General features: G+C 40.8%; 1 protein-coding gene across 6 annotated transcripts in view; it reads right to left on the bottom strand.

The window, feature by feature from the left end:
- dclk2a (doublecortin-like kinase 2a) overlaps window positions 1-19855 on the bottom strand; it is a 43981-nt gene extending 24126 nt beyond the window's left edge. For 4 of the 6 annotated variants that reach the window (XR_003220306.1, XR_002062438.2, XR_002062439.2 and 1 more), the window contains exons 1-2: window positions 18870-19855; window positions 14615-14952 (exon numbers count right to left, since the gene is read on the bottom strand). Coding sequence is in view for 3 of the 6 variants with exons in the window: in XM_013274127.3 (XP_013129581.1) it covers window positions 14615-14952; window positions 18870-19275 (744 nt within the window). In the remaining 3 variants the exon portion in view is untranslated. The remainder of the gene's footprint in view (window positions 1-14614; window positions 14953-18869) is intronic. The other 2 variants (XM_005469847.4, XM_005469846.4) reach the window with 2 other exon arrangements.
- Window positions 19856-23310: the final 3455 nt, after the last annotated feature.

Raw genomic sequence — 23310 nt, forward strand, 5'->3', positions numbered from 1 at the left:
GACAGTGCATAGTTATATGATGTGAGGCAGAAACTACACAACGCCAACATAAAGAACACCTTGCTTTATCACTTAGTGTATTATAAATAAGACCATAACTTATAAAATGAAGTTCATGGCATATTAGATTAGATTAGGAATGTTTACTGGGGTCATAAAACAGGAGAAAACTCAGTTAATTTTCCTCACAGACTTCAAAATAACTTCTTTTTTTTTTTCAACCATTTTAAGTTTAAGGCAGTCCTGCATTGACTTTACTTTCAGACCATCATAACACATTATGATCATGCATAGAGTTACGTGTATACATGTTTGGACATTAAAACTTCAGCACAGTGATTGAAATACAGGCTTTTAGATTTTTATCAAGGGGTTTTACAGAAGTATTCATACACTTCTAGGACTTACTGGTATTTTTATACATTGCCTCCCATTACCAGTGGTTCATAAGTAACCGGACAATTCACTGAAAAACTGTTCCCTTGTAATGTGCCATGATAAACTAAGCAGATGAAAGACCTGAAGTTGACTCCAAGTGCTGAACGTCAGTCTGGTGGTTTTTTACTGGAACTCTCACTATGAGGTCCAAAGAGACATCACTGCAAGTAAAGGAGGCCATCATTAGGCTGAAAAACCAAAATAAACCAATCAGAGAGATAGCCAAAACTATAGGAAGTGGTCAGATCTACAATCTAAAACATGCTTAAAAAGAAGCCATGCACTGGCCAGTTCAGAGACCTGGAAGATCCCAGAAGACAGCTAAAGTGGATGATTGCAGAATTCTTTCCTTGGTTAACAAAAATTCCTTCGCAAAGTTTACCCAAGTCCGTGCTCTTGAGGGGATATCACTTTCAAAGCCTACAATCAAGAAACGCCTTCATGAATGGAAATAAAGAGGGTTTACTGCAAGGTTGTTAAGGCCAGATTAGACTTTGTCCAAAAACATTTAAAAAGCCCAGCACAGTTCTGGAAAAACAATCTTTGTACAGGTGAAAACAAGATTAACTTTTACCAGCATGATGGGAAGGAAAAGTATGGAGAGGGAGAGAAACAGCTCATGACCTGAAACATACCACATCATCTGTGAAAAATGGCAGAGGCAATGTTACGGCATGTATAACTGCCAGTGGAACCAAGGCACTAGATTTAGATAGAAGTACCAGGATGAACTGTGACGTGCACAGGGCCATACTCTCTGCTCAGATTCAGCCAAATGCTGCAAAACTGATCTGACGGTGCAAATGGATGATGACCCAAAGCATACTGCAAAAGCAACCTAAGAGCCTCTTAAGGCAAAGAAATGTGATATTCTTCAATGGTAAAGCCATTCACCTGATCTCAACCCAAAATAGCATGCATGAAGACAAAACTGAATGCACAAAGACTCACAAAGACACAAAAACTGAAGGTGGCTGCAGTAAACGCCTAGAAGAGCATCTCAAAGCAGGAAACAGTGTTTGGTCATGTCCAGATTTGGGGGAGTGGTCCGAGTGGTCCTAATTTCTGAACAGTTAATGCAATACATTTGATAAACTCCTTGAATTTAATTCAATCTGCACCTCAGTGACATACTGACTGATCGTTTTTAAAGTCCTCTGTGGTGCTGTACAAATGTAAAATTACAGGACATCTCCACAGTTTAACAGAAGGGACCACTAGAAGTAAAAGTAACCCAAAATTGCTTAAACTAAAGTCAACCAGCAGCTTGCTTCAGTGATGCAGAGGCTGACATGAGGATGTGTGCATGCTGTAACATCACAGCGGGATGTCGTTACCAAAGCACACTTCTAAGAAGACCCAGGTGTTATAATCACATGAAAAAACTGCACAGTGGCTGAAGATGAGACAGAAAAGCAGGCAATTTACTGACATCAGTAAAAAACACCGGCCATATTAATCCAATCAGCTGCTCCCTCCTCTGCCTGAGTCTCCTGCTGTTCTAGTATCTTACTGCAGTGCCTGATGTCAGCATTACTTATCTGTTGAATTTTTTACGAAATTTCTCACTGAAATCTAAAAGTGCTAAATATTAAAGCTTAAATGCATTTGATATCACATTATAAAGCAGGACTAACATGCTGAGTGTGTTTACACATGGGATTCTTTCCTTAAACAGAAGGAAAATGTTGGAATCAAGAAATGGAGAGCATAAACGTCAGACTACATTGACCATGTTTGCCTTTGCTCTTGTCAGCCACTGCCAGGATAAACAGCCAATGGCCGTCTACTGCCAGCACTGTCCTGTAGGGCCTGTCTTGGCCAATCAGTGAAGTGAACTGTTTGCAGGGTTCGGTATTGGCTGGGTGACATGACTTGAGGGTAAACCAAGTATACCCTCCAAGACGGGACACTCCCCCTCCTCCCAAATGTCTGACCTTCTCTTACCCTCACCGTCAGTCTGTGTCCTCCGTCCTGTCTGCTGTATTTTCTGCCCGGCTAAGCTCGGCAACAGCACAAATACGTGCCAAGGGCTTAACATGTGTGGATAATTCAAATACAATAACAAGCGAACGGTCTTGATTTTCAAGGCATTCAAAAGGGTTTTAAAGCAGGGAGGGAGAATTGTCTTCTTTTGTTTTTACAGAACAAAAAACAACTGAAACAGAAAATCAGCAATGAACAAAACACGCGCAAAAAAGCATAAAAAGGGAAAACGACAGCTATAATTACTCCGTACGTATATGTAAACCCCATTTACCCACAGACCTTGCTTGAATTCTCACTTAGAGTGTTACTTACTTAAGAATTTGCTGATAAGTAGATGCCCATTAAGTTTGTCAGGGGGATGTCTGAGCTAAAGCCAGCCTGGTTATTAACACTGTTTGAACTCTTACTCAGACAGAGGCAGCTCCCTGAGACAGTTTAATTCCTCTGGATTAGAGCAGTGAATCTCAGACACGTGTAACAGGCAGCACAAGCAGCGTGGAAATGAGCGATGAGAGATCCAAGCCCATCATTAACTCACGCCAAAAGTGATACAGCTGGGTGACAAATGAAAGTTAAAAGAGAGAGACGAAAAAACAAACCAAAGTGAAGTATTACGGAGGCCACTAATGCTGCCAGAACAGCTTTAATGCATTTAAAATCACACAGAACGCATTTGTATTGATTTGCAATGATCATTCGTCAAAAAGAACAAATGGATCTAAACCACTGGAAGCAAAATTTCATCTATAACACTTTTGGGATGGGGCAAGCATTGAGATTTTTCAGGTAGGATTTCATTCATTCATCATCAAATGTTAGGTTTGAGAGTTTTGAACATATATGAATATCATATGAGATTAATGACCCTGTTAATATTTACATAGGCATGTACTAGTATAATAAATATACCAGCAGAGAGAAAGACAGTGTGTGGGAGTTGTGCTTAATTGTTTTTATGAAGTCTATTTCGCTCATTCAGGTGTGCAGAGATTTCACACTTAAAGACAAAAGCAGCACAGTACCCACTGAAGTCATTTGTAGAGCAGTTCAGAGAGACTCCAGCAGCCTGCAACATTTCGCCCTATCACACATTACACAGCTGTCTGGCTTACCGTCTTCCTCTCTTCCAAGAGATATTTGCACAAAGAGACTCATAATCACATAACTTCAGGCTGTGTAAATGTACCTTAGTGCTCCACTCTCTATATGCAAAAAGAGCTGTGCAAGTAAAATGGAAACACTGTCCAAACATCCGAATGCAAAGGTTCAAAGGAGCCCCTCCTGATTACCCTTCAGAATTGCTGAGTCTAAGAGATGCTGGCTGCCAGTTAACATATCCTGAGTTTTAAATTAATAATAAATCAGAAAGGGTGCTACATTTAGACTGGCTTTAAGGAACGGCCCAAAATGTTTACAAGTCCAAAAGCTCCAAGCGCTCTTAAGCCAGTGAAAGAAAAGACTTGAACATCAGAAACAAGCACAGACTTCAGTCGCCTGGTTGACTTGGACAACTGATCTGTCCTCAGACACTCAGCTAAAACTTGCTGTGACTCTCTTTGCGTGATTAAACTCGAGCAGACAAACAGTGTGAGCTGTGATTTGTGATGATGCCTAACCATATCATGATGTCAGCTCCTGCTGGGGGAGCGAACGGCCCACTGCAAAGAATGGACGAGGGCCAGGCTTCACAAATAAAACAAAAACAAGCAGTTGAAATCGCACAACACACAATGGATGCACTCCCCCTCTATGGCCTCCGCACGCTTTGCACAGCTGACAGCCCGCCCCCCGCCCCCAGCCAGCACCCCGGCTCTCTGTCGTCTGGCAGCCTTTTGTCTTCTCGCTTGTTCACTCAGTCCTTGTGAAACATGGAACAGGTACTTTGGTGTCATAACTGCAGTGACCGTGTTACAAGTTGTTACGAAAGCTGGGAACAAAGATTGATTCCGAGTTTCCAAATAGATGTTAAGTTATTGCCAAAGCTTCGTGTTTGTCTATCGGTGCCAGCTTTGTTTACTCAAAGTCAAGTCAAATCTACTCGCAAACAGGAAAGCCGGCACAATTCTTGGCACATAAATCCCCAAATGAAAAACTGGAGCACATTTTAATGAAGCCTTGTCTTAGTGTGGTTTACACCAAAAATGCACGGCCACTAAAGACACACACGGAGAAACTAAACACATTCAAACAGCTAAAACATCGTCAATTAAAAGACAACACAAGTGCAGCATAACAAAATGCACAGAAAATGACAGAAAAACCACTGAAATGCTGTTTTATTAAGAGGCTGCCTGCTTTCGGTGTGCCAATAATCTACAGTCTGTACTCTGTGGGGGGAAACTGCTTTAAATTCAACTTTGAAAAAGCAAACTGAACAAGTATCCCTCTTCCACGATGAAAGGACAGACCTGCAATCCACTAAACTGACAAAAAAATCTGATTTACTAGCAATACAATTTGAATAGTCTGATTTTCTAGTAAGGATTTGGTAAATAAAAGGATAATTCAAATAATAACATATTGGCGAGCCTAGCAGAGAGCACTCCTGGTTGGATGGTGTCAGTGCACTGGCGTCAGATGGTGCTGTATGCTAATGACAGTACAGAACAATGGGTGGGCATGCATATTTCATGGCTGTTGACCCAAATGACGGTGTTTAATCCAGACTGTGCGTTGACAACAGCTCAGGCCTGACAATCAGATGAAACCCTTGTGTGGCCTTGCCTCTAGCTAGTCGGAGATGGAGGCAGTCTCACCGTCTTGCCAGGAGAATGTGCAGACAACAAGATATCAGCACCTTCAATGTGACAACTGGGTGAGAAGAATTCGGACAGCTTAATGAATGCAAACCCTTTAACTGCTGGCACAAGATAGCGGAGCAGCATGGCAAGACCTGGGCTGCTGGGATAATGGGGACAGGAGGCCATCATCATTAAGACCATGTCATTGGAGATGATGCCAAAGTGCATCAGCATCACAGTAACCACATATATGTATATGCACCAAAAACACAGCAGTGCATGAATGCACTCTTTCTATATGTGGCACAAACAGAGCAACTATTTGGAAAGTTGTGAGCAATTTTCACAAAGGGAGAACTCAATATTGAGGACAACACTGACATTTTTACGGAGTGCGCTGCAGTCGAGGAACTATATTTCTTTTTATGTCCAAAACAGCTGGTTACCAGAAACCCGATCTTTGTTGCCAAAGCTCTGGGAAGATATAAAGGGGAAATGAACCTGAAAGGAAAATTACATTTTCATTGCTGCCTTCATGATATTTGTAGAATCTGCCTGTTGGGAAAAAGTAATCATCATAGTATTTGTCCCCTATTTACCGCCTCTTACTTTATTAATTTTATTTCCACCTGTTTTTGTTTGCCTTTGCTTCCTAATGTACTGAACTGCATATACTAATAATTGCTCCTGGGTGTAGAAATTAAGTTGCACTGGCATGAATTAAATGCACACCTACAGCAATGAAGCTGGATTTGTTTACTTTTTATTACAGTAATTTGTGTCTCCTCTTGCATAGCTCTATTTTCCCCCATAAACTTTGCAACTTTGTACATACTACATCTTTTATAAATTACAAAATAAAAATTGTACATCGATCGTGTTTGTTAGCAACAAAAATACACAGATTTGTGTTTTGTTGGCATAAACAGGGAAATATCCTTACAAATGTTCAATATGGAAATAGATGTTGGAATGAAGTATTTCTGTATACTCTCTCTTCATAGGGAGTATACGTCATGTTAAATATCTTCATATTTAAAAAAAACCCCCAAAAAACAAAAAGTGCAGTAAGGAAGGATAAAAACAAAAAAACCCTGTTATGCATGATTTGGTTTAGTCTGCTGGGAGACGTCCCAGACTGTGAGCCTGCTGCTCTTGCACAGCATCACATCAAATTCTTTGTACCCTGATAAACTGCAGCAGAGTTGAAGGCCTACAATGACCTTCACTTGATGTCATGCACACTGCTGTAAAAATGCTGGAGCCCTAATGCACTTAACAGTTAAGGAAAGCCAATTTTTACCTGTCAATTTATGGAATTTCTGCTGCATGGTTGCTCTTATAGATTTTTAAAAATATAAGCTGTTTTCTGCATCTTTAGATTATTATGGATGGATGCAGGATCCTCTGAATCCCATTAGTCAGTGCAAACATGTAAAGAAAATAAGACATTGCATTTGAGCTGACTGTCCAGTTACCAGTGCTCCCATTTCCTCTCCCGCTCCTCAGGTTACTGTGTGTACTGACTGACAGGGGCTTTAAAGATTTTAGAGAGACGAGCATTTGAGTAGTCTAAAGGTCATGGTTCTGTTTTCAGTCTCTCAATAATGAGCAGACAAACCGTTATCCTACAAACATCATTAAAAGAAGCATTAAAGGCAAATGCATTTTAGGATTTCTATTATTTTTCATGTGCACGGGCAGAGATTTTTGGAAAAGGGAAATATATACATACTGTATATATCATTACACAACACAGATTCCAGTTATCTTGCCACTGATTGAAATCACCTCATTGACTCCAGGTACAAAATAGAATTAGTTTTAAAATCCCTTGTGCTAGTTGACAAACCTGCTCATCGTCTATATCCCAGACAGACCTCGCAGGTCATCAGGTTCAAATCTTTTAACTGTTAACCCAGAATCACATACAAGTGGTCTTTCAGTTATTGTGGTCTGGAACAAGCTGCCTGCTGATCTGAGATCAACTGTGTGTATATTCACCCAGGCTTACACTCATTAGGCACTGCTGATCTGATTTTGTCTTCTTTGTTAAGCACCGTGAGCCAACATGCAATGAAATGTGCTATATAAATAAAATTGCTATTGTTATTACTGTTCATTAAAATTTCATACATATTGCTTTTTAGTAAGATCAAGAGCACAATGGCTATTTCAATGACATACACTCACTGATCACTTTATTAGGTACACTTTGCTGGTACCAGGTTTATCAGCTGGACATTCATAATGTGAGTCTCCTGTTCAACCACAACCCAAATGTGCGCTATTGGATTGAGATCCGATGACTGCGGAGGCCATTTGAGTACAGTGACCTCACTGTCATGTTCAATAAACCAGCTTGAGATGATTTGACCTTTGTGACATAGTGCGTTATCCTGCTGGAAGCAGCCATCAAAAGATGGGTACACTGTGGCCATAAAGGGATGGACATGGTCAGCAACAACACTCAGGAATGCTGTGGTGTTTAAATAACACTCAGCTGGTATTAAGGGGCTCAAGGTTTTGGTTAACGTGTTTGAACCAAAGCCTCAGTTTCCCTTAGCTGACAACAATGGCACCAAGTGTGGTCTTCTGCTGCCGTCACCCATCTGCTGAGCCATTTCGAGATGCTCTTCTGCATACCTTGGTTTGTAAATGTGTAGAGGCCTACACCTGTGAACATTATAGTTTGGATATAACAGAATGAATTTTGAGTGGTCAAGGAAATCTCAGAATACATTGAACAAATTTAAGAACCAGCACCTTTTAAAAATAGATGGTCGTGACTTCACACTTCTCTATTTTTTAAAAATATAATCTGGCACTGAATCTGCCCTGAAACTTTGCAAATGACAAATAAAATGTAATCGATTGTTCACTCACAACAAAAACAGATTTTTTCCCCCCTGTGGAAAAATTGGATTTCTCACCCATTGATCACTAATGCTTTAATAGCTGTACCACACCCTGGCAGCCTTTCCTCACTTATCATGTGTCAGGGTCACATAGGGTTGAAGGCGACATCGGGGAAAGGCAGGGAAAACTCTGGACTGGACCTAGATTTTCAAAATCACAATAGCACCGATAACATCAGACAGAAGTCTGTACTTCATTAACTCTTCACAGTTTAGCATTTGAAGTGGGTATAACCAAGACAGCCAGAGGTTAATGCCCCCTCAGCATAATGACCCCTTTTCCTTCGACGTTTCTGAGCTCTTTCTCAGCAACAGACTGAAGTTACCTTATTAGTTTCTGCCTGTAAGCATTACTGTGTACAACAAGAAGTCTATGTTAGTCTTCGACGATCCTGATATTTACACTTACTTCATCCCAATGATTGGCTCCCTGTGTGCAGGTCAGAAAGGTGACCGGCTCTCTGTGTGCAGGTCAGCTGTGTCTGCTGCCTGCGATCAGGTCAGGTCACGTTTGCCTTTTGATTCAGTCGTCTTCCTCTCTGCCTTTACCGTTAAAGTTACAAAGAAATTAGCAACCAGCGTCACATGAGACAGCAGAGTACCTATTAATTAAATCGTTCCTGTTGGCTCCCAGCATAGTGTTTGTCCTTAGTCCTGATATGAAAACTTTGGGGTTTGGAGTAATTTGGCTACTACTGCTATTTAAAAACTCTCAACACTGTCTGCAGGATATGTAGCAGAGTATGCATCCCAGTTGAGCAGATGGTGTGGAGCTGAGTGGCATCTTTGCAGTAAGCTGCTGCCGAGTTTGTTAAAACATGGCAGGAAAGTTAAAGATCTGTGTGCCTGAGATGACCACGTCATGGTCCTTTCTTGCATCGCATAGGTCCAAAGGTATTGTTTATTATTTCAGTCTTTGGCTATAACATGAGCAACCATGATTGGAAGAGCATATATATGCATATAAATAACAAAAACCAGAAAACTTGCACTTTATAGAACCGCTCCATCGTGTTTTCCTTTTCAATACAACTCATAAAACATGCAATATATACTTCAGGAACATGAAGAATACTGAACCTATCAACGTTAGAGACCTAAAAATCAGTTTCAGCCCAAAGATGTCCAGCATCAGTCAGGCTCTTGTTTACAATTCAGTTACTTCTTCTATTTTATCACAAGGACTTTTTTTGTCTTTGCTACTTCTTCTACAACTCCCTTGAATACGTTCTCTATGATTTACATGCAACAAAAGCAAACTTAGGGACTGCAGGACTGTGCCCAAAATTAATGAATGCATCGATTCGACAGTTTAGACAATTAAAATAGGAAAATCTTATTTTCTGCCTGCCCGGTCAGCTTTGAGATGTAAAACAGGGTTTTCTTTCAAAAGCAGCAGCTGATTCTGTTGGCTCTGATAACCATGATCTACAATTAACATTCAGTCTGAAGAGGAGCTTTGACTCGAGGAGGGAGAGTGGACAGAGACATTTTGTGAAAGCCCCCTTACTCACGAAAAAACATCCGTGAACACAAACGCCCTCAAACACACCTGACAGCTGCACTGTAACCCTTCCTTCCAGCTTGTAGGCCTAATCATTCGGTTGTGGCCAGGGCGGGGGCTCTGTGTGAGCGAGAGTCCATCAGCGGGTGGGAGTCTGCAGACCGGGTGGCTGGTACCCCCGATTTGATTTTGGAGGAGCAGATGGTCGGCTGCTGCTGGAAGGCATTCGGAGTGTTTGCGTGTGTTTATGGGTGTGTGGGTGACTGAGGAAGGAGCCTCAGAAGTGCTTTTTATAGAGGCTATGGGGTTCAGACTAGAAAGATAGTCACATGAACTAAGATACATTCAGTTGCCAGTTTATTAGGCAACCTCATATTATTGTAGGGTTTTTCCCTTACAATATAAAGCGCCACGAGTGATTTGATGCTATATAAATAAAAATGAATTAAACTGAACTGAACCTAAAACTTGCACTAAAACGGTGCTGCAGTAAATCCAACTTTTATGGGAGTTCTAATGTTCAGTTTCTGTTTCTGTGTGAGAGCCGTGACCCTTCTACTGTGGATTCACGAGAAGCCTGTATCTTATGATGCTCTTGAATTGTACTGCATTAAAATAATATAATTCTTTAATCTGTTCATCCCACTTATGGGACAGGGCATTTTGGAATACATCTTTAGAGTAATCAAATACAACTTTGCTCATGATTTCTACTGATGAAGTTTTTTTTTTAGATATGTGGCTTTCAATAGATAGATAGGGTAAAAAAAATGGCCACTGTAAAGATTCAGAGCAAGGAAGATTCGAATCTTTAAAGGTTGTGTGGCACACAAACCAGGAGAGATGCAGGCATCATCATAAAATCATCATAAAAGCTGTTAACTAAGAAATCACAAGGACCAGGAGAAATACTATGAAAACCCAACTAGTAAGTATTACCAACATGATCTGGGTAATATTCTGGTTAGAGCAATCAACTGACTGCATACAGTCACTGTGTCAGAAAACTAAACTAAGACCAGCAGTAAAACGAGCGGGAATGGAAAAAGTTAAAGAGACTAAAGAAACGATCGTTTTAAAACAGAATGCTGCAGCACAAACACATTTCCAGTGTTTCCACTAATAAATGGGACTGAAACACCACATTTTATTAGCTGAATAGCATATTTGCACATCACAAACTTTCGAAGCTTTAATACTTCGAATTGACCAACATTACTTTTAATAAAGATTTAACTCATCTATATATAGTGCTTGCCAGATGGATGGATTTATCCTCCACCAAAGAGCAGAAACCATCTGTTAAAGGAAGCTAAATAAAAAGACTACTGCATCCACAGGCTGGTGCAATGTGATCATTAAGACGCCTGCGGTGAATATCTAAGGAAGCTAAACGACACACTTGTCAGCATAAATTGTGTAATGTGTCATCTGTAATGGATAACCTCAAAACACTTACAGAGTACATGTTGTGAGTCACTATTACAAATGATTTATTTATGATTGAAAAACCTAAAAACCTAAAAGGGAAACAAGATTTTTCTAGTCAGTCAGCCAATCGCTGATTTATTAGAATCACTGCTGTGAATGTTGGGATTAAAAAGGCTGCGACTGATCTTCAGTTTGATAAAATAATATATTCGACTGATGTGTCGTTTGGTTTTTTCCCCTCGGAGTGAGAGCAACGCTAAATTATATTGTTATTTTTACAGCCTTGCTTTTGACCACATGACATACTCAGTGTACTTGTGGGCATGACTAAAATGTCAGGCTTGAAAACACCTTTGAGTAAGTATAGTCTGTGCAAGCTGTGACAGCGCCATCATCATCTCGGTCCACCCAGTAAAGGTATTGCTGGTACAGACGGTGTTTGCGGATGCTGTTTTTGATGTTTTCCTTTAGAATAAATATAGATTGGGACAGTAGGGTTCAATTTAAAGCACCACTGAACATACGGGCCATTCCCACAACACTGACATCGGCAATTTCAGTTTCACCCACTTCCACCACAAGTTACATTTACACAGACATTGTGGACTTTAACACAGTGCCTCATTCTGACAAACTGTATCAGCATGGTTTGGGGAAGAGCAATCACTTTAACACTCTGCCCACCTCTTCTAAGTTCAAATGATTGGTCAAAGCATTAGCTCTCAACACTGATCATGAGTTTTTCAGTGCACAAATGCACCACATAAAGCCCCATATCTGCTTCTCCTGATATGGAGCTTAAAAAGCCTGGAATAAACAGCTGGTCTGCATGGCTGTTCTACTTGGAATCTCTCATGGGATGCAAGTAGACATATCAAGGCTTTATGTCACACATATGGAATCTGTGTTAGGTGGGAATTGGAGTCCGCTAACCAAATTCTTTAAAGTAGTTTTCAAATATGAAGCTGTTTTCCCTTTTTTAAAAATCCCTGTAAAAACTTTTCATTGTCAAAGAGGGAAACTTCAAATTTAAGTTGGAGAGCATCTGCTACAGGAAGCTTTTTTTCCTTTTCTTTCCAAATAAGCTACTTTTAGCTGCTCCCTTATTCACAAGGGGTCGCCACAGCACGTAGCTCTGCATGTCTGATTTGGAAGATTTTTATGCCCCTTCCTGATGCAACCCCAAAGGGATACGTGGCTCCTCTCAGAGTCAAACTGGGGAGCTTTCGCTTGTTAGGCGAGGCTTCAGTCTAAAATAATGTAAATAAATACAGCAATGTTCTGGATGCTATTATATAATCTTGTTGAGTCAGTGTTTCTGTGCAGTGCCGGCCTGACAGAAAGGATGCTTTGCTTGCTCTGTCAAAGGTGATAAGGATCACAGTTCTCATGAGTCAATTTGTCCAGACTGTCCAGCCCAGAAAGATTCCCGTCAGCTCACAGAAAACAAACATCAGCTGGTTTGCTTGTCAGACTTTCAGTCCCAGTTTAATATTTCTTCTTCCCACTCACCAACACTTTTAAACCTCAATTTAACTTAAACTGTTACCAAAGAAATTCATTTAGTGATTTTGTACTAAAATGGACAAAGCATGCTGACATTTTTGTAGTCTTTGACATAATTCTGTAATCAACATCCCCGTGTGAGTGGAGCTGATCGTTAAAAATGAATAAAAAGCAGTTCAGCTTCACTAAAAATGCAAAACACCTGGAGCTCTATCAGTTCAGTAGTTACAGTAATTAAGTTTTCACTTTCTAAATGCTTAATTCCAGTAAACTAGTTTTATGAAACCATGAAATGATACATTATTTATTAGATTAAAATGTGCATCAATCTATTCCAGTATAGGCCAAATAGAGGATTTCACAAAAATCTTTATCCCCCTAATTTTTTTAAAATTTGCTAGGAAAACGGGGGAAAACATACAAGAAAAATACAGTATATAAGGCAAAAACAGAATCCGTACAATCGTGAGTAACTTGAAAGTCAACATTTGGTGTGACCACCTTTATTCTGCAACACACCCTGAACTTTTTTAGCAAGCAATCCTCTAATTTCTTTAAGTAGTCTTGAGGAATAGTTCTCCAGGCTTCTTGAAGGACATTCAAAGCTCTTCTTTGGATGTTTGCTGCCTTTTATTCTGTTCTCTATCAATGTGATCCCACAGTTCTTTATTAATGTTGAGCTCCAGGCTGAAAGGAGACCGATCCATGACTCTTGGTGTTCCATTGTGTGTTTTTCTATCCACGTAAGCTTTTACTGGATTAGCAGAGTGTTTGGGATCATTGTGATACTAAAAAACGAAGCTCTTGCCAATTAAACACTTTCCAGATGATACTGCATGGTGGATCAAAATCTGATGGTACTTTTCTGTGTTCTATCAATTTTGGCAAGATTTCCAACACCACTAGCTGAAATGCAACCCCAAACCATGACAGAGTCTCCACTGTGCTTTACAGATGCTGAAGATACTCACTGTTCTTCTTCATACAACATCATAGTGCTTCATAGGTCAGTGTTAAGTGCCTTAACAAAGAGTACAAGCAAACACATTCCTCTGAAAATGGTCAGGTACAAGGACTGGTTCTCTGTCTTAACTTCAACCCCGAAATCCACTGAATCATACAACAAGATGAGTGTTCTATAAATGTATGTAACATCCTACATGTGACATACATACTTTGACGTAGTTCTCTGAGCACATTTCACATGCACTCTTCCAGCATGCATCACAAAGTACAAACATCACAAGGACAGACTCAGCGACAACTTATTGTCCAGCATCATAACAACAATGAATAATCTGTGTAATAATCACAGCCAGGTACAATATTTCAAATGATCAGAAACTCTGCAATAATCTCATTATTGGTAAATTCACTGTGTAATACTCTTATCGTACTCCTCTGCCTAGCATTGCCTCATTTGTTACCTCATTATCTTACCCCGTTAACTTGCAAATACTTTTTATATTTAGTACTTTTTATATTTTCTGTGAGAAAGACAGTTTGTTCATGTTCAGATGAGATGTCAGCTACATATTTTACACGGGGGCCACCATGTGTTGTAGCTCACCTCATCTCTGAACGCCAGAATTTCAACAGGGCAATATACATGTGCCCCAGATGGATAGCATTATAGCATAAATAGTCTCATGTGGTACAACCAGATCACGAGGTGGGGATACCATACTGATGGATATGGCACAAGGCCTTAAAGCCAAAGTGTATCCATTACTGCTTTGTTGAAATAATATATGGGCGTAGAATTATGTATGGGTGATTAAACTGACTTTAATTATCTGGACTGCTGACACAGCTGAAACCTATAAATCACCGTGGTTTTAGAGATAAGCTCAGCTTTGCTCCATCTGGGTTCCGTAAGCACATTAGCCAGTTTCATCTCATTGAAAACAATATGTTTAACTAGCTCTTGCTGTTAAGTTATGCAACTGTAGCAAATGAGATCACCACACAAACTAAAACAAGAACAGGTCATAGTTTGTGTAGTAATTACTGGAGCTGGTGTCCGCACAGTTAAAGGCATTTTAACGTGATGTAGCGCAAGTTAAATAGATATTCATCAGACCTACCTGCTTGCCTTCCAGCGTGTACAGTCTCCTCACTGCGCCAGAGTCCAACTTGATAGCGTCTGTGATGTCGGTGAGCACCTGCTCAAAGGAGTGTGCAGTTTTCTTATTGAGCAGTATCCGAACGGCCTTGCGGGGCTTGACGCCGCTGCGGATGACTGTGACCAACTTGGGTTTGATGAAGTCCTTAGATTCCCTCTGCAGCTCACTCTTCAGTGGGAAGAGAGACGAGAGGGAGCGCGATGTGCTGGTCTTGCTGCCCACTGACCAGTTGGGGTTCACGTTCTTGGTGTAGTCGACACGTCGGAAGGGTTCGTTTGAGGCGCACACGTAACTCTCTCCTGCAGGAAGAAATGAGCTGTATGAGGTGCTGTAAAGAGAAGCCAAACATTGGCGCATAAAGCTCAAATAGCCATGTAAAGAACTCAAGTCATCAGTGGGAGGAAGTCCTGCAACAGGTGTGATGGTCTCATCATTACCCTGACATTAACATTACTGCATCACTCTGGGATTACAAGGAAACTGTGGCACGCTCTTGCTAGGATCAACACATACCTTTAAAGAAAAAACATCTGTGTGCACATTTACCAAAGAGAATGGCTGAGGCTGTTTTTGCTCTTAGTTGCGCACTAAAGGACACATACCTTGCACAACATCGACCATAGCATGCCTTACTAAACACTGCTCCCATATAGTGAATAACAACGAACTGACAGTGTGACGCTGTTCTTCTCTCTCCCTTTCAGCTGCAGGGCTGCTTTATTGGCCTTCCTCCAAAGCAAAGCGCTTTGCTTTATCAGCCAGCATTCCAGTTTAAACACCCAGCACGCAAGTGTTTCTCCTTAACAAGAAAGTCGTGATAAGTACGGGAGCTCCGTGGGTGAACATAAACCACATCAAGAATGTCTGGAGATTGTTTTGAAAGTGCTGGATTTGTGCTTCCCTGCTGCCAGTCTGTTCCAAATATGAGTAAGAGCTGGAAAGTGACAAATAGTGAGTGCAAGTACCAAAACCTCTCTCAGAAGCAACTTACTGCATGCTCAACTTCACGAGAGATATTCGGCTTTATTTGAAATAAATCTTGTTCTAGGAAACTAGATAATTACAGGGTTACCAGGAATCAGCATGTACAAACTAAGAAACCGAGAAATAGATTATTACTCATGGCTGCATCTGTGTATGAATATAATAACCACAGTGGCTGGCTCTGTCCAGGGAATCCCAGTTAAGTAGCAGGAAGAGTAATCCTTTACATACCACAAACACGTATTTGTTCAAAACTTAAAGGAAAACTTGTATTTGTAGGACATGTTCAGCATATTTTTCTCACCAGTTCATCTGCTGATAAGAAATCAATCCCAACTTTGACATTTTGGTTACTGGATTTGTGTCAGAACAAACGAATTGAACTTCAGTGTAAGAAGGCCAACTGAGACACCGCGTCCCGGGATACCAGGTTTTATTAAGCCTGCAATTAACCAAAGGCTAATTAAAAGGCTAGGCCGCAGCTGGAGGGGACTGAGCTGTGGCTGAGCGCCGAAACAAAATATATAACAGAGGCTGCCGTTCATCTGCAGGGAAATGACAGAACGCTGACATGCCCTCAGATGGTGCGCAGTGACGGGTCTATTCCCCGACGTCCCACGGGGATGTGATCGGAGCCCCAGCCGCCCGCCGCTGGCTGCTGTCCTCGTGTGGACAACAGATGAGGACAGGCCTGACGGGCTGCTTAACCAGCCCAGCGACTTTTATGAGGTGACACAGCGGTCACCAATCCAGCATGACGTCAATAAACAGCCACTTTTTTGTTATCACTGTGATAACAGAGCTGCTGTCACAAAGAAATAAAGTGATCTAATAACTGCAAAAAGTATTCTCAGTCTTATGAGGTCATGGTTCTCTGATTTACACTCACAATGTTACAAAGACAGATCAACTTTCTTTAACCTTATCAGACTGTGGCCTTTGCTTCACACTTGAATTTCAACTGTCAATTTGAGTTGAAGGCTTTTTACGTTTTACATTTACATTGTTTCTTAAGTTCAACCCTTTAGGAATCATATTCTCACATTTTACAGAAACATGTAGCACACATCTGTCATGAGAGGTGTGTATTATCAGTAAAGAACTGTTTCTAAGTCATGATTTAAAACTCTTTCAGCCATTTCTCTTTGCTGTGAAATACAAAATATTTTTACTAAAGCTCAAATGCTTTAATATCACAAGCCAATTTGAACACCGACCATTAAAAGGCTTAATTTCCCCATGAGGTTCAAATAAAGACCCTCTGGTGCCCAAACTTGTTATTGCCCCGACTAGAATTCCCTTTGTCAGCATGCTACGGAGCCCCACTGTAACCTGCAAAGCTCTTTCTAAACCCATTTCAGAATTGGCTATAGCCGTTGTTTTCCACAAGCACAGCAGTTCGAGTCGACTGGTTGGCTCTGTAATCCCATCTAGTCATACGGGGGTGCACATGTGAATGGCGCCTGATTGGGTTTTCACACAAAAGAGCCCCAGCATGCCTCAATCAATGGATGCAGACTGCTGAGCTGTGCAGTAATGTTTGCTCTCTTTGTCCATTAGATGGGTGTGTAAACATCGACAAGATGGCCCACCTGCAATCTGAGAGGCTCAAGGAGAAATTAAGCAGTCAACAAACATGCTTACCATTGACCCAGGGCATTATCATATCCTAAGATTCCCGCCTTAAAGGGCCTGTCTCTTCAAACCAAATCATATATGGAATATTTATTCATATTTCAATAATAGGCCCTATTTGGTGAGATTAGAAAAAAAAAAAAGACAGAAAAGCAATACAATGGAGGCCAAATGGAACGAAGTATTTTTTAAGATGGCACATTTTGGGGTTATTTAACCGTAATAACAAGGTTGACTACAGCAAAAACAACACAGAAGGCCCTGCTTTATTTTTCCCACTATGTGGGCACTCGTACATTCAAACAATCTAATAACACTTGTCCTAATACCAAAATTCCTCTGCATACACCACCAGAACAGTCCTTTTGGATGAACTGCCCATTGAAATAAAATCACTGGCTATGTGAGCTACTGAAGTAGCACTGAGGGGTGAAGTCAGTGCACCAAAACAACCTTGGTGCAGTTTGTTAAACTACTGTTGCTACAGAATTTAGATCAGGCACTGGCCTAAATCTTCCCCAGTCTCTGGAGGGACAGAGTAAAGTAAATGAGTGCAGCACAGACTGAAATTTAGGAAGATGTGAGATGAAAATAGGATTAATAACTTCAGTAAGAGGTCAGTGGATCCTAAGCGTATGTGAGGAGCGGTAATAGAGGACTGCAGTCAGGTCACAGTGCAGACAGTGAACATGAAGATTAACTTATTACTCAGAGGCCACTCTCCCTGCAGAGTAAACAGCACAGGGCAGGAGTGGGTAGGAGAGTATATTCTATTCGTTTCTGCAGTGACCAAATTTGTCTAGGGGCTCTTCAACAAGATGAGTACAGTTCGCCATATAGAAGGATTACAGGAACAACTATTACCACTTTTTGTAGTAGTATCCACGTTTATCCTGTAAGAAATGACCAGACAGGGGATGGGGGAGGGCATTTTTTATCCTACAAACCCCAAGGCTGAGCTCAATCAACTGCAAAAGATTTTAACTGTGAAGCCAACAACATACATACATCCACTCACTTATCCATTCATTCATTTTCAGGCAGGGGTGTATTTAGTGAAACACAGGGCACTTTCACGCCCACAAAAGCTCACAAATAAAGTAGGCGTTAGCTGGGAGCGTGAGTCCAGCTGAGATCAATGGGCAGTGATGCACATTTTGCAGAGCAGAGCATTAACTGTACTGAGGAGGGGTCTGTGTGTTTGAGTGCATGTATGGCACTGGGTCAAACATGTTAGGACGGTTACGTCAGTGCATATACAGCGATAATCTATATCGTTGCACTGCATCCAACATATAAGTAGATGGGTTTAAGTGCAGCAGATATTTGGAACAGAGTCAAAACTTTCCCAATTATATTGTAAAAGCAGGACAAGAAGCCAACTCTCTGAATATAATTTGCTTTGTAAGTTTTCAGGCAACTTAATCAATATTTAAGGCAAAAAAAAAAAAAAAAAAAAAGCTTTTAAACGATAAACAGCATGTCTGAGTCGATGCACATTAGGCCACCATTGATCTAATCTCAAGTACTGAGCTCCTGTCATCATTTGCGGTCACGCAAAGTGATTGTTGAAGGCTTCATCCATCATCGACCTTACCCTCTACTAACTCATCCAGGCTGGTGATCTTCCTGCCCCCATCCAGCGTGTACAACGTCCGGACTCCTTGCGGAAGGTTGACGTTGTCTGACAGGGACCGTGTGAGCTCCATGAGCAGGGCATCCAGGGATCTGAAGCGGTCATTAGACACGGCGTACACCAAACCTTTGAAATACTTGTCACCATTGCGATAAAAGCGCACCTTCCTGGCCTTTTTCTCGGAGGTGAGGGACTGGAGAGTGCGTGTGCGGTAGAAACTACAATGCGCACTGTGCGCGGGGCTTGGCACCAGCCCGTTACCTCTAGAGCCACATTGAGACCCGGAGCCCGAATTGGTCCTCGGTGGCCGGTGAGGCTTGTCTCGTTCCTCAAAGTGTTCAAATTCAATACTTCTGCTTAGCGACATGTCGTCTCTCACTTTATCTGACCGCTGCTCCAAACAGGAAACCAACTTTTATACAGAAAGAGAGAGAAAGAGATGAGGGATCGATGAGCCAAATGAAGAAGGCAGCCTACACGTGTGCGTCCCCAGTCTCCACTTTAAGCCCGGTGTGCCTACCTAAAGCAACACCAACAGCTCCAAAATGAGAGAGAAAAAAGAAAGTCAGGATGTGACCCCTCAGTCCGCTGAATCTTATCAGATCGATCCGTTAAACTGATTCATCGACCGTCAACAAAACACAGCAGGAGTAATAATCCAGACGCCAGCTCGAGATCAGATATCCGGTTGAAAATGTGTCAAAAACTCGGCAGCTGTGCTTGACAGACATCGCAGTGAATCTCTGTTATCTCACAAACAGCCACGAAATGTTAGAAAAGTTCGGCACGCCGCACTGAAGCCGCCTCCTCCTCGCATCCTTTCCTCTAACTGGTCGTCAGCGCAGGCTGTCAAATCAATGGATAATGAGACGGAGGAGGAAGCCTTCCGCATCTCCGGGTCCTAATGCTCTCTATTGTTCCGTTCATGCATTCAAGACCCGAACAATGAAGTTGAGGTTTTACATTCCGGCCAGATGACCTCAGACTGAGGAACCGTAAGAATGATACACACCCTCCCCCGGAGAGCGAGAAAGTACATTCTTAGCTGACCTGGGATCAGTACAGCACAGCTACTAATCTAATCTCCAGTTATGTATTTTATATATTACCTTTAGTTTACAATTAACCCCAAAGACATATATCAACCTTGTGTATTTAAATTGCAGCATATATATCAGATGATACCATTATTAAATATTTGCTAATTTGCGCTCATTATGTGTTTGACACACTTTAATAAAGGCTGAAATCAATAGCATAATATAATATAATATAATACAATATAATATAATATAATTTATTTCTTTCTTTCTTTCTTTTTCAAGAAGAAACTTGGGGTGGCTTTATCTTAGATACATAACAGTGATTAAACCATTTACCCGGAGCGCTCATGAGCTGTGTCGTTATGGCATACAGTGGTGGTTGTGCCAAAAAGTGATCTTTCATGGATGATATGATGTCATTTTGAGCCACAAAGAACATTATTATCACAAGGTAGATGCTCCAACCAGTTTTTTTTTTCTTTCTTTTTTTTGGGGGGGGGGGGTAAAGTGACTTTTACATAGCTTTTTTTATCTGGTTGAAAAATGTAATTGGCATAAAAAATGTCTTTTTCAAGATAGATCTGGCCAAGAGCAGAAATTACAAGAAACATAACATTATACTTCTGTAAAGATATTTTAAGTGCCCAAAAAGGACTGGATTGGTTATAAAGTAGCTGCAATAATGCAAAACTGGTCATTTCTTCATTATAAATATAAATAACCCCTTCTTAAATCCTGTTGACCAGTACAAGCAGATAAAATACACAGAAAAAACACACACAGAAATATCACAAATCACTTTTTGTCACTAAACTTAGCTTATTGGTTAATGCACAATACCACTGACTCCACCCAACCCTGGCTTTAGCTACTTTGTGTGTGGCATTAGTATTGTAATGGTGTTGCTGTAAGCTGTGAGATTATTCTCTACATAAAAAAACAAACAAACAAAAATGGACATTAAAAGGTTTGAAAAATGTGATATGATGAGTGTCTATTTCTTTTTGTGACATTTGGATGGTAGGGTTAGAAGTTGGTGTGAATAACATAAGCACATGGATCTATCCTACCTCGTTTTTTGGGGGGGGGGGGGGTGCTAACCCTGCCCCTGTTTTCTTGGCACAAGAATGTTTCCAGCACCTTGTTGAATCTACATTAATAAGGATTAAGGCAGTTCTGAAGGCAAAGGGGGATCTAACCTGGTATGAGAAATGTGTGACTAATAAAGTCTTCTAAGTCTACATTAGACTACAAACTTCTACCAACCACAGCAGAGAAAAGCCCTATGATTTAAAATTAATTCTTCTTTTTCAAACATTTGTTGAATTTGGCCATTTAACATTTACAGAATTTTAAAAAGAGGATATCAAAGAGAAGTTTGTGGATTGAATGCAGCTGTTTGACAGAGGAAGATTGCTAAATGAGTCAATATATATATATGTGTGTGTGTGTATATATATATATACACACACACACATATATATATGGCACATATGCATAAAAAGTACATGCATATGCGCCAGGCATATAGATCAAGCATGTTTATGTTGGAGAATGTCCCAAATACTAAGCTGGACTTTCGATTCCTGCCAAATAGTGACCTTGGATTATACTTGGCAATGCCAGGTTTACTCACCACCTGGTGGGTTCCTGAGAAACTCACCACCGTTTCCAACCAGGCTCTCACTCACCTGCGTCATAACCTGGCACAGCGCAGGCCTGAGCAACACCGTCAGTGCAGCTTGTCAAAAAAAACCAGGCCAACCAGAGCTGCAACGGACAGCCTGGGGATCAGTTAACCCACTTTTAAAACACTGTAGCCTAATTCCTGAAGCCAGTGCCACAAAAACTAATGAGTCTAACTTTTGGTATAAGTCAACTTAAGGCTGATGAACAACTTTTCAACAATTATTTGACACATGAAGTCAGAAAAGTACGTCAAATATGAACATGGAAGAGAATGAGAAGAATTCAAACTTGAAATACATCCAGTATGCGTGGATTTTAGTGAGATCTCAGATAAGAAGCCAGCTTTGGATACGCATTGTTTGAGCAGCCTTTCTGGAGGAAGTTGTTTAGCAGGAACCAACCCGGCAGAGGGAAATCCTGTACAGAATGACAAAGCATAAAATCCCTCAATGACAAAAATCCCTTTATCTAACATATAAATAACAATTAGGTTGACAATAAAGCGTAATCCTCCCCTGTTCTTTTGATACTTTCTGGCCAGCTGCTAATACAGTGAAGTTTATAAGGGATTTGGGGGATATTTCTCACACAGGGATTTGTATGAAAATCACTTAGCAAAACAATCCAGTCTTAACAAAACAATGCAAAGCAAAACGTGTGATCAGTTACAAAGCGCTACTGGTTTCAGGTTCAAACCACAAGCCATATAAACATACTGAGAGCTATTCATTTAGAGAGATGAAGGCGTTTTGGCTGTAACAGCTCAGCCTAACACTGTACTTACACTGAATTTAGCACAGTGGCATTTCTTAAGTGCTACATAGGTCCTCAGGAGCCCACATCATGACAGCAACTGTATCAAAGCCATGTGGAAACTCACCCGTACTCTGTGCGTTATTTACACAGCAGCTGCTACAACACTCACACAATTTCAGATTGATGTGCCAATAAAAATGAAGATTTGGTTTTGGGGCCAAAGGTTAATGGAGAGAGAGGCAGATCTCTGAAACACATGGGTCAGACTATATATCACAACCTTAGCCAGACTGAACATTTTAAAATTCAGTTAAATGTTGATGTGAAAAGTTAAAAACAGGAAACCCTGACCCAAAATATCATGTGAAGGTTAAAGGAATTCCCTTCCAGTCTAGTGAAGCTGAAGAAAATAACTCTGTCACCCTCTAGTGTTCAACACTGAACATTTAATGACAAGTTTGTATATTGTGTGTATTTTGCTTTGACTACAACAGTCACATGACTTTTTACTGAATAAATTTTGCATAAAAATTCACAGGAAATATGTCATACAAACAGTTTTACCTCGGAACAACTTTTAAGCATGATGTAATCATCATGTTGGTGAATGAACATTAGTGACACGGTGAACTGAAATAACCAGTATACAGTATATTATGTATAAGCATATATAAATGTTCGAAAAAGAGATAGAACAGCCAACAGAGTTTCATTAAATCCTGATTTCATGCAGCTCCTCTTCACTCTAAGAGTCCTCAACAATATGACCATCCCTGCCAGCGCTCACTGATCGCACACACCCGTGACACTCTCTTGTGAACAAGAATGTGAAATTCTATGCCTGACCTCCTAAACCAAAGGCAGTGGCAGAGTATCAGGGATTCAGAGGGTGCTGACTCTAATTTCAGTTTCCT

Source organism: Oreochromis niloticus, linkage group LG6 (genome assembly GCF_001858045.2).
Source record: "Oreochromis niloticus isolate F11D_XX linkage group LG6, O_niloticus_UMD_NMBU, whole genome shotgun sequence".
Classification (NCBI taxonomy): domain Eukaryota; kingdom Metazoa; phylum Chordata; class Actinopteri; order Cichliformes; family Cichlidae; genus Oreochromis; species Oreochromis niloticus.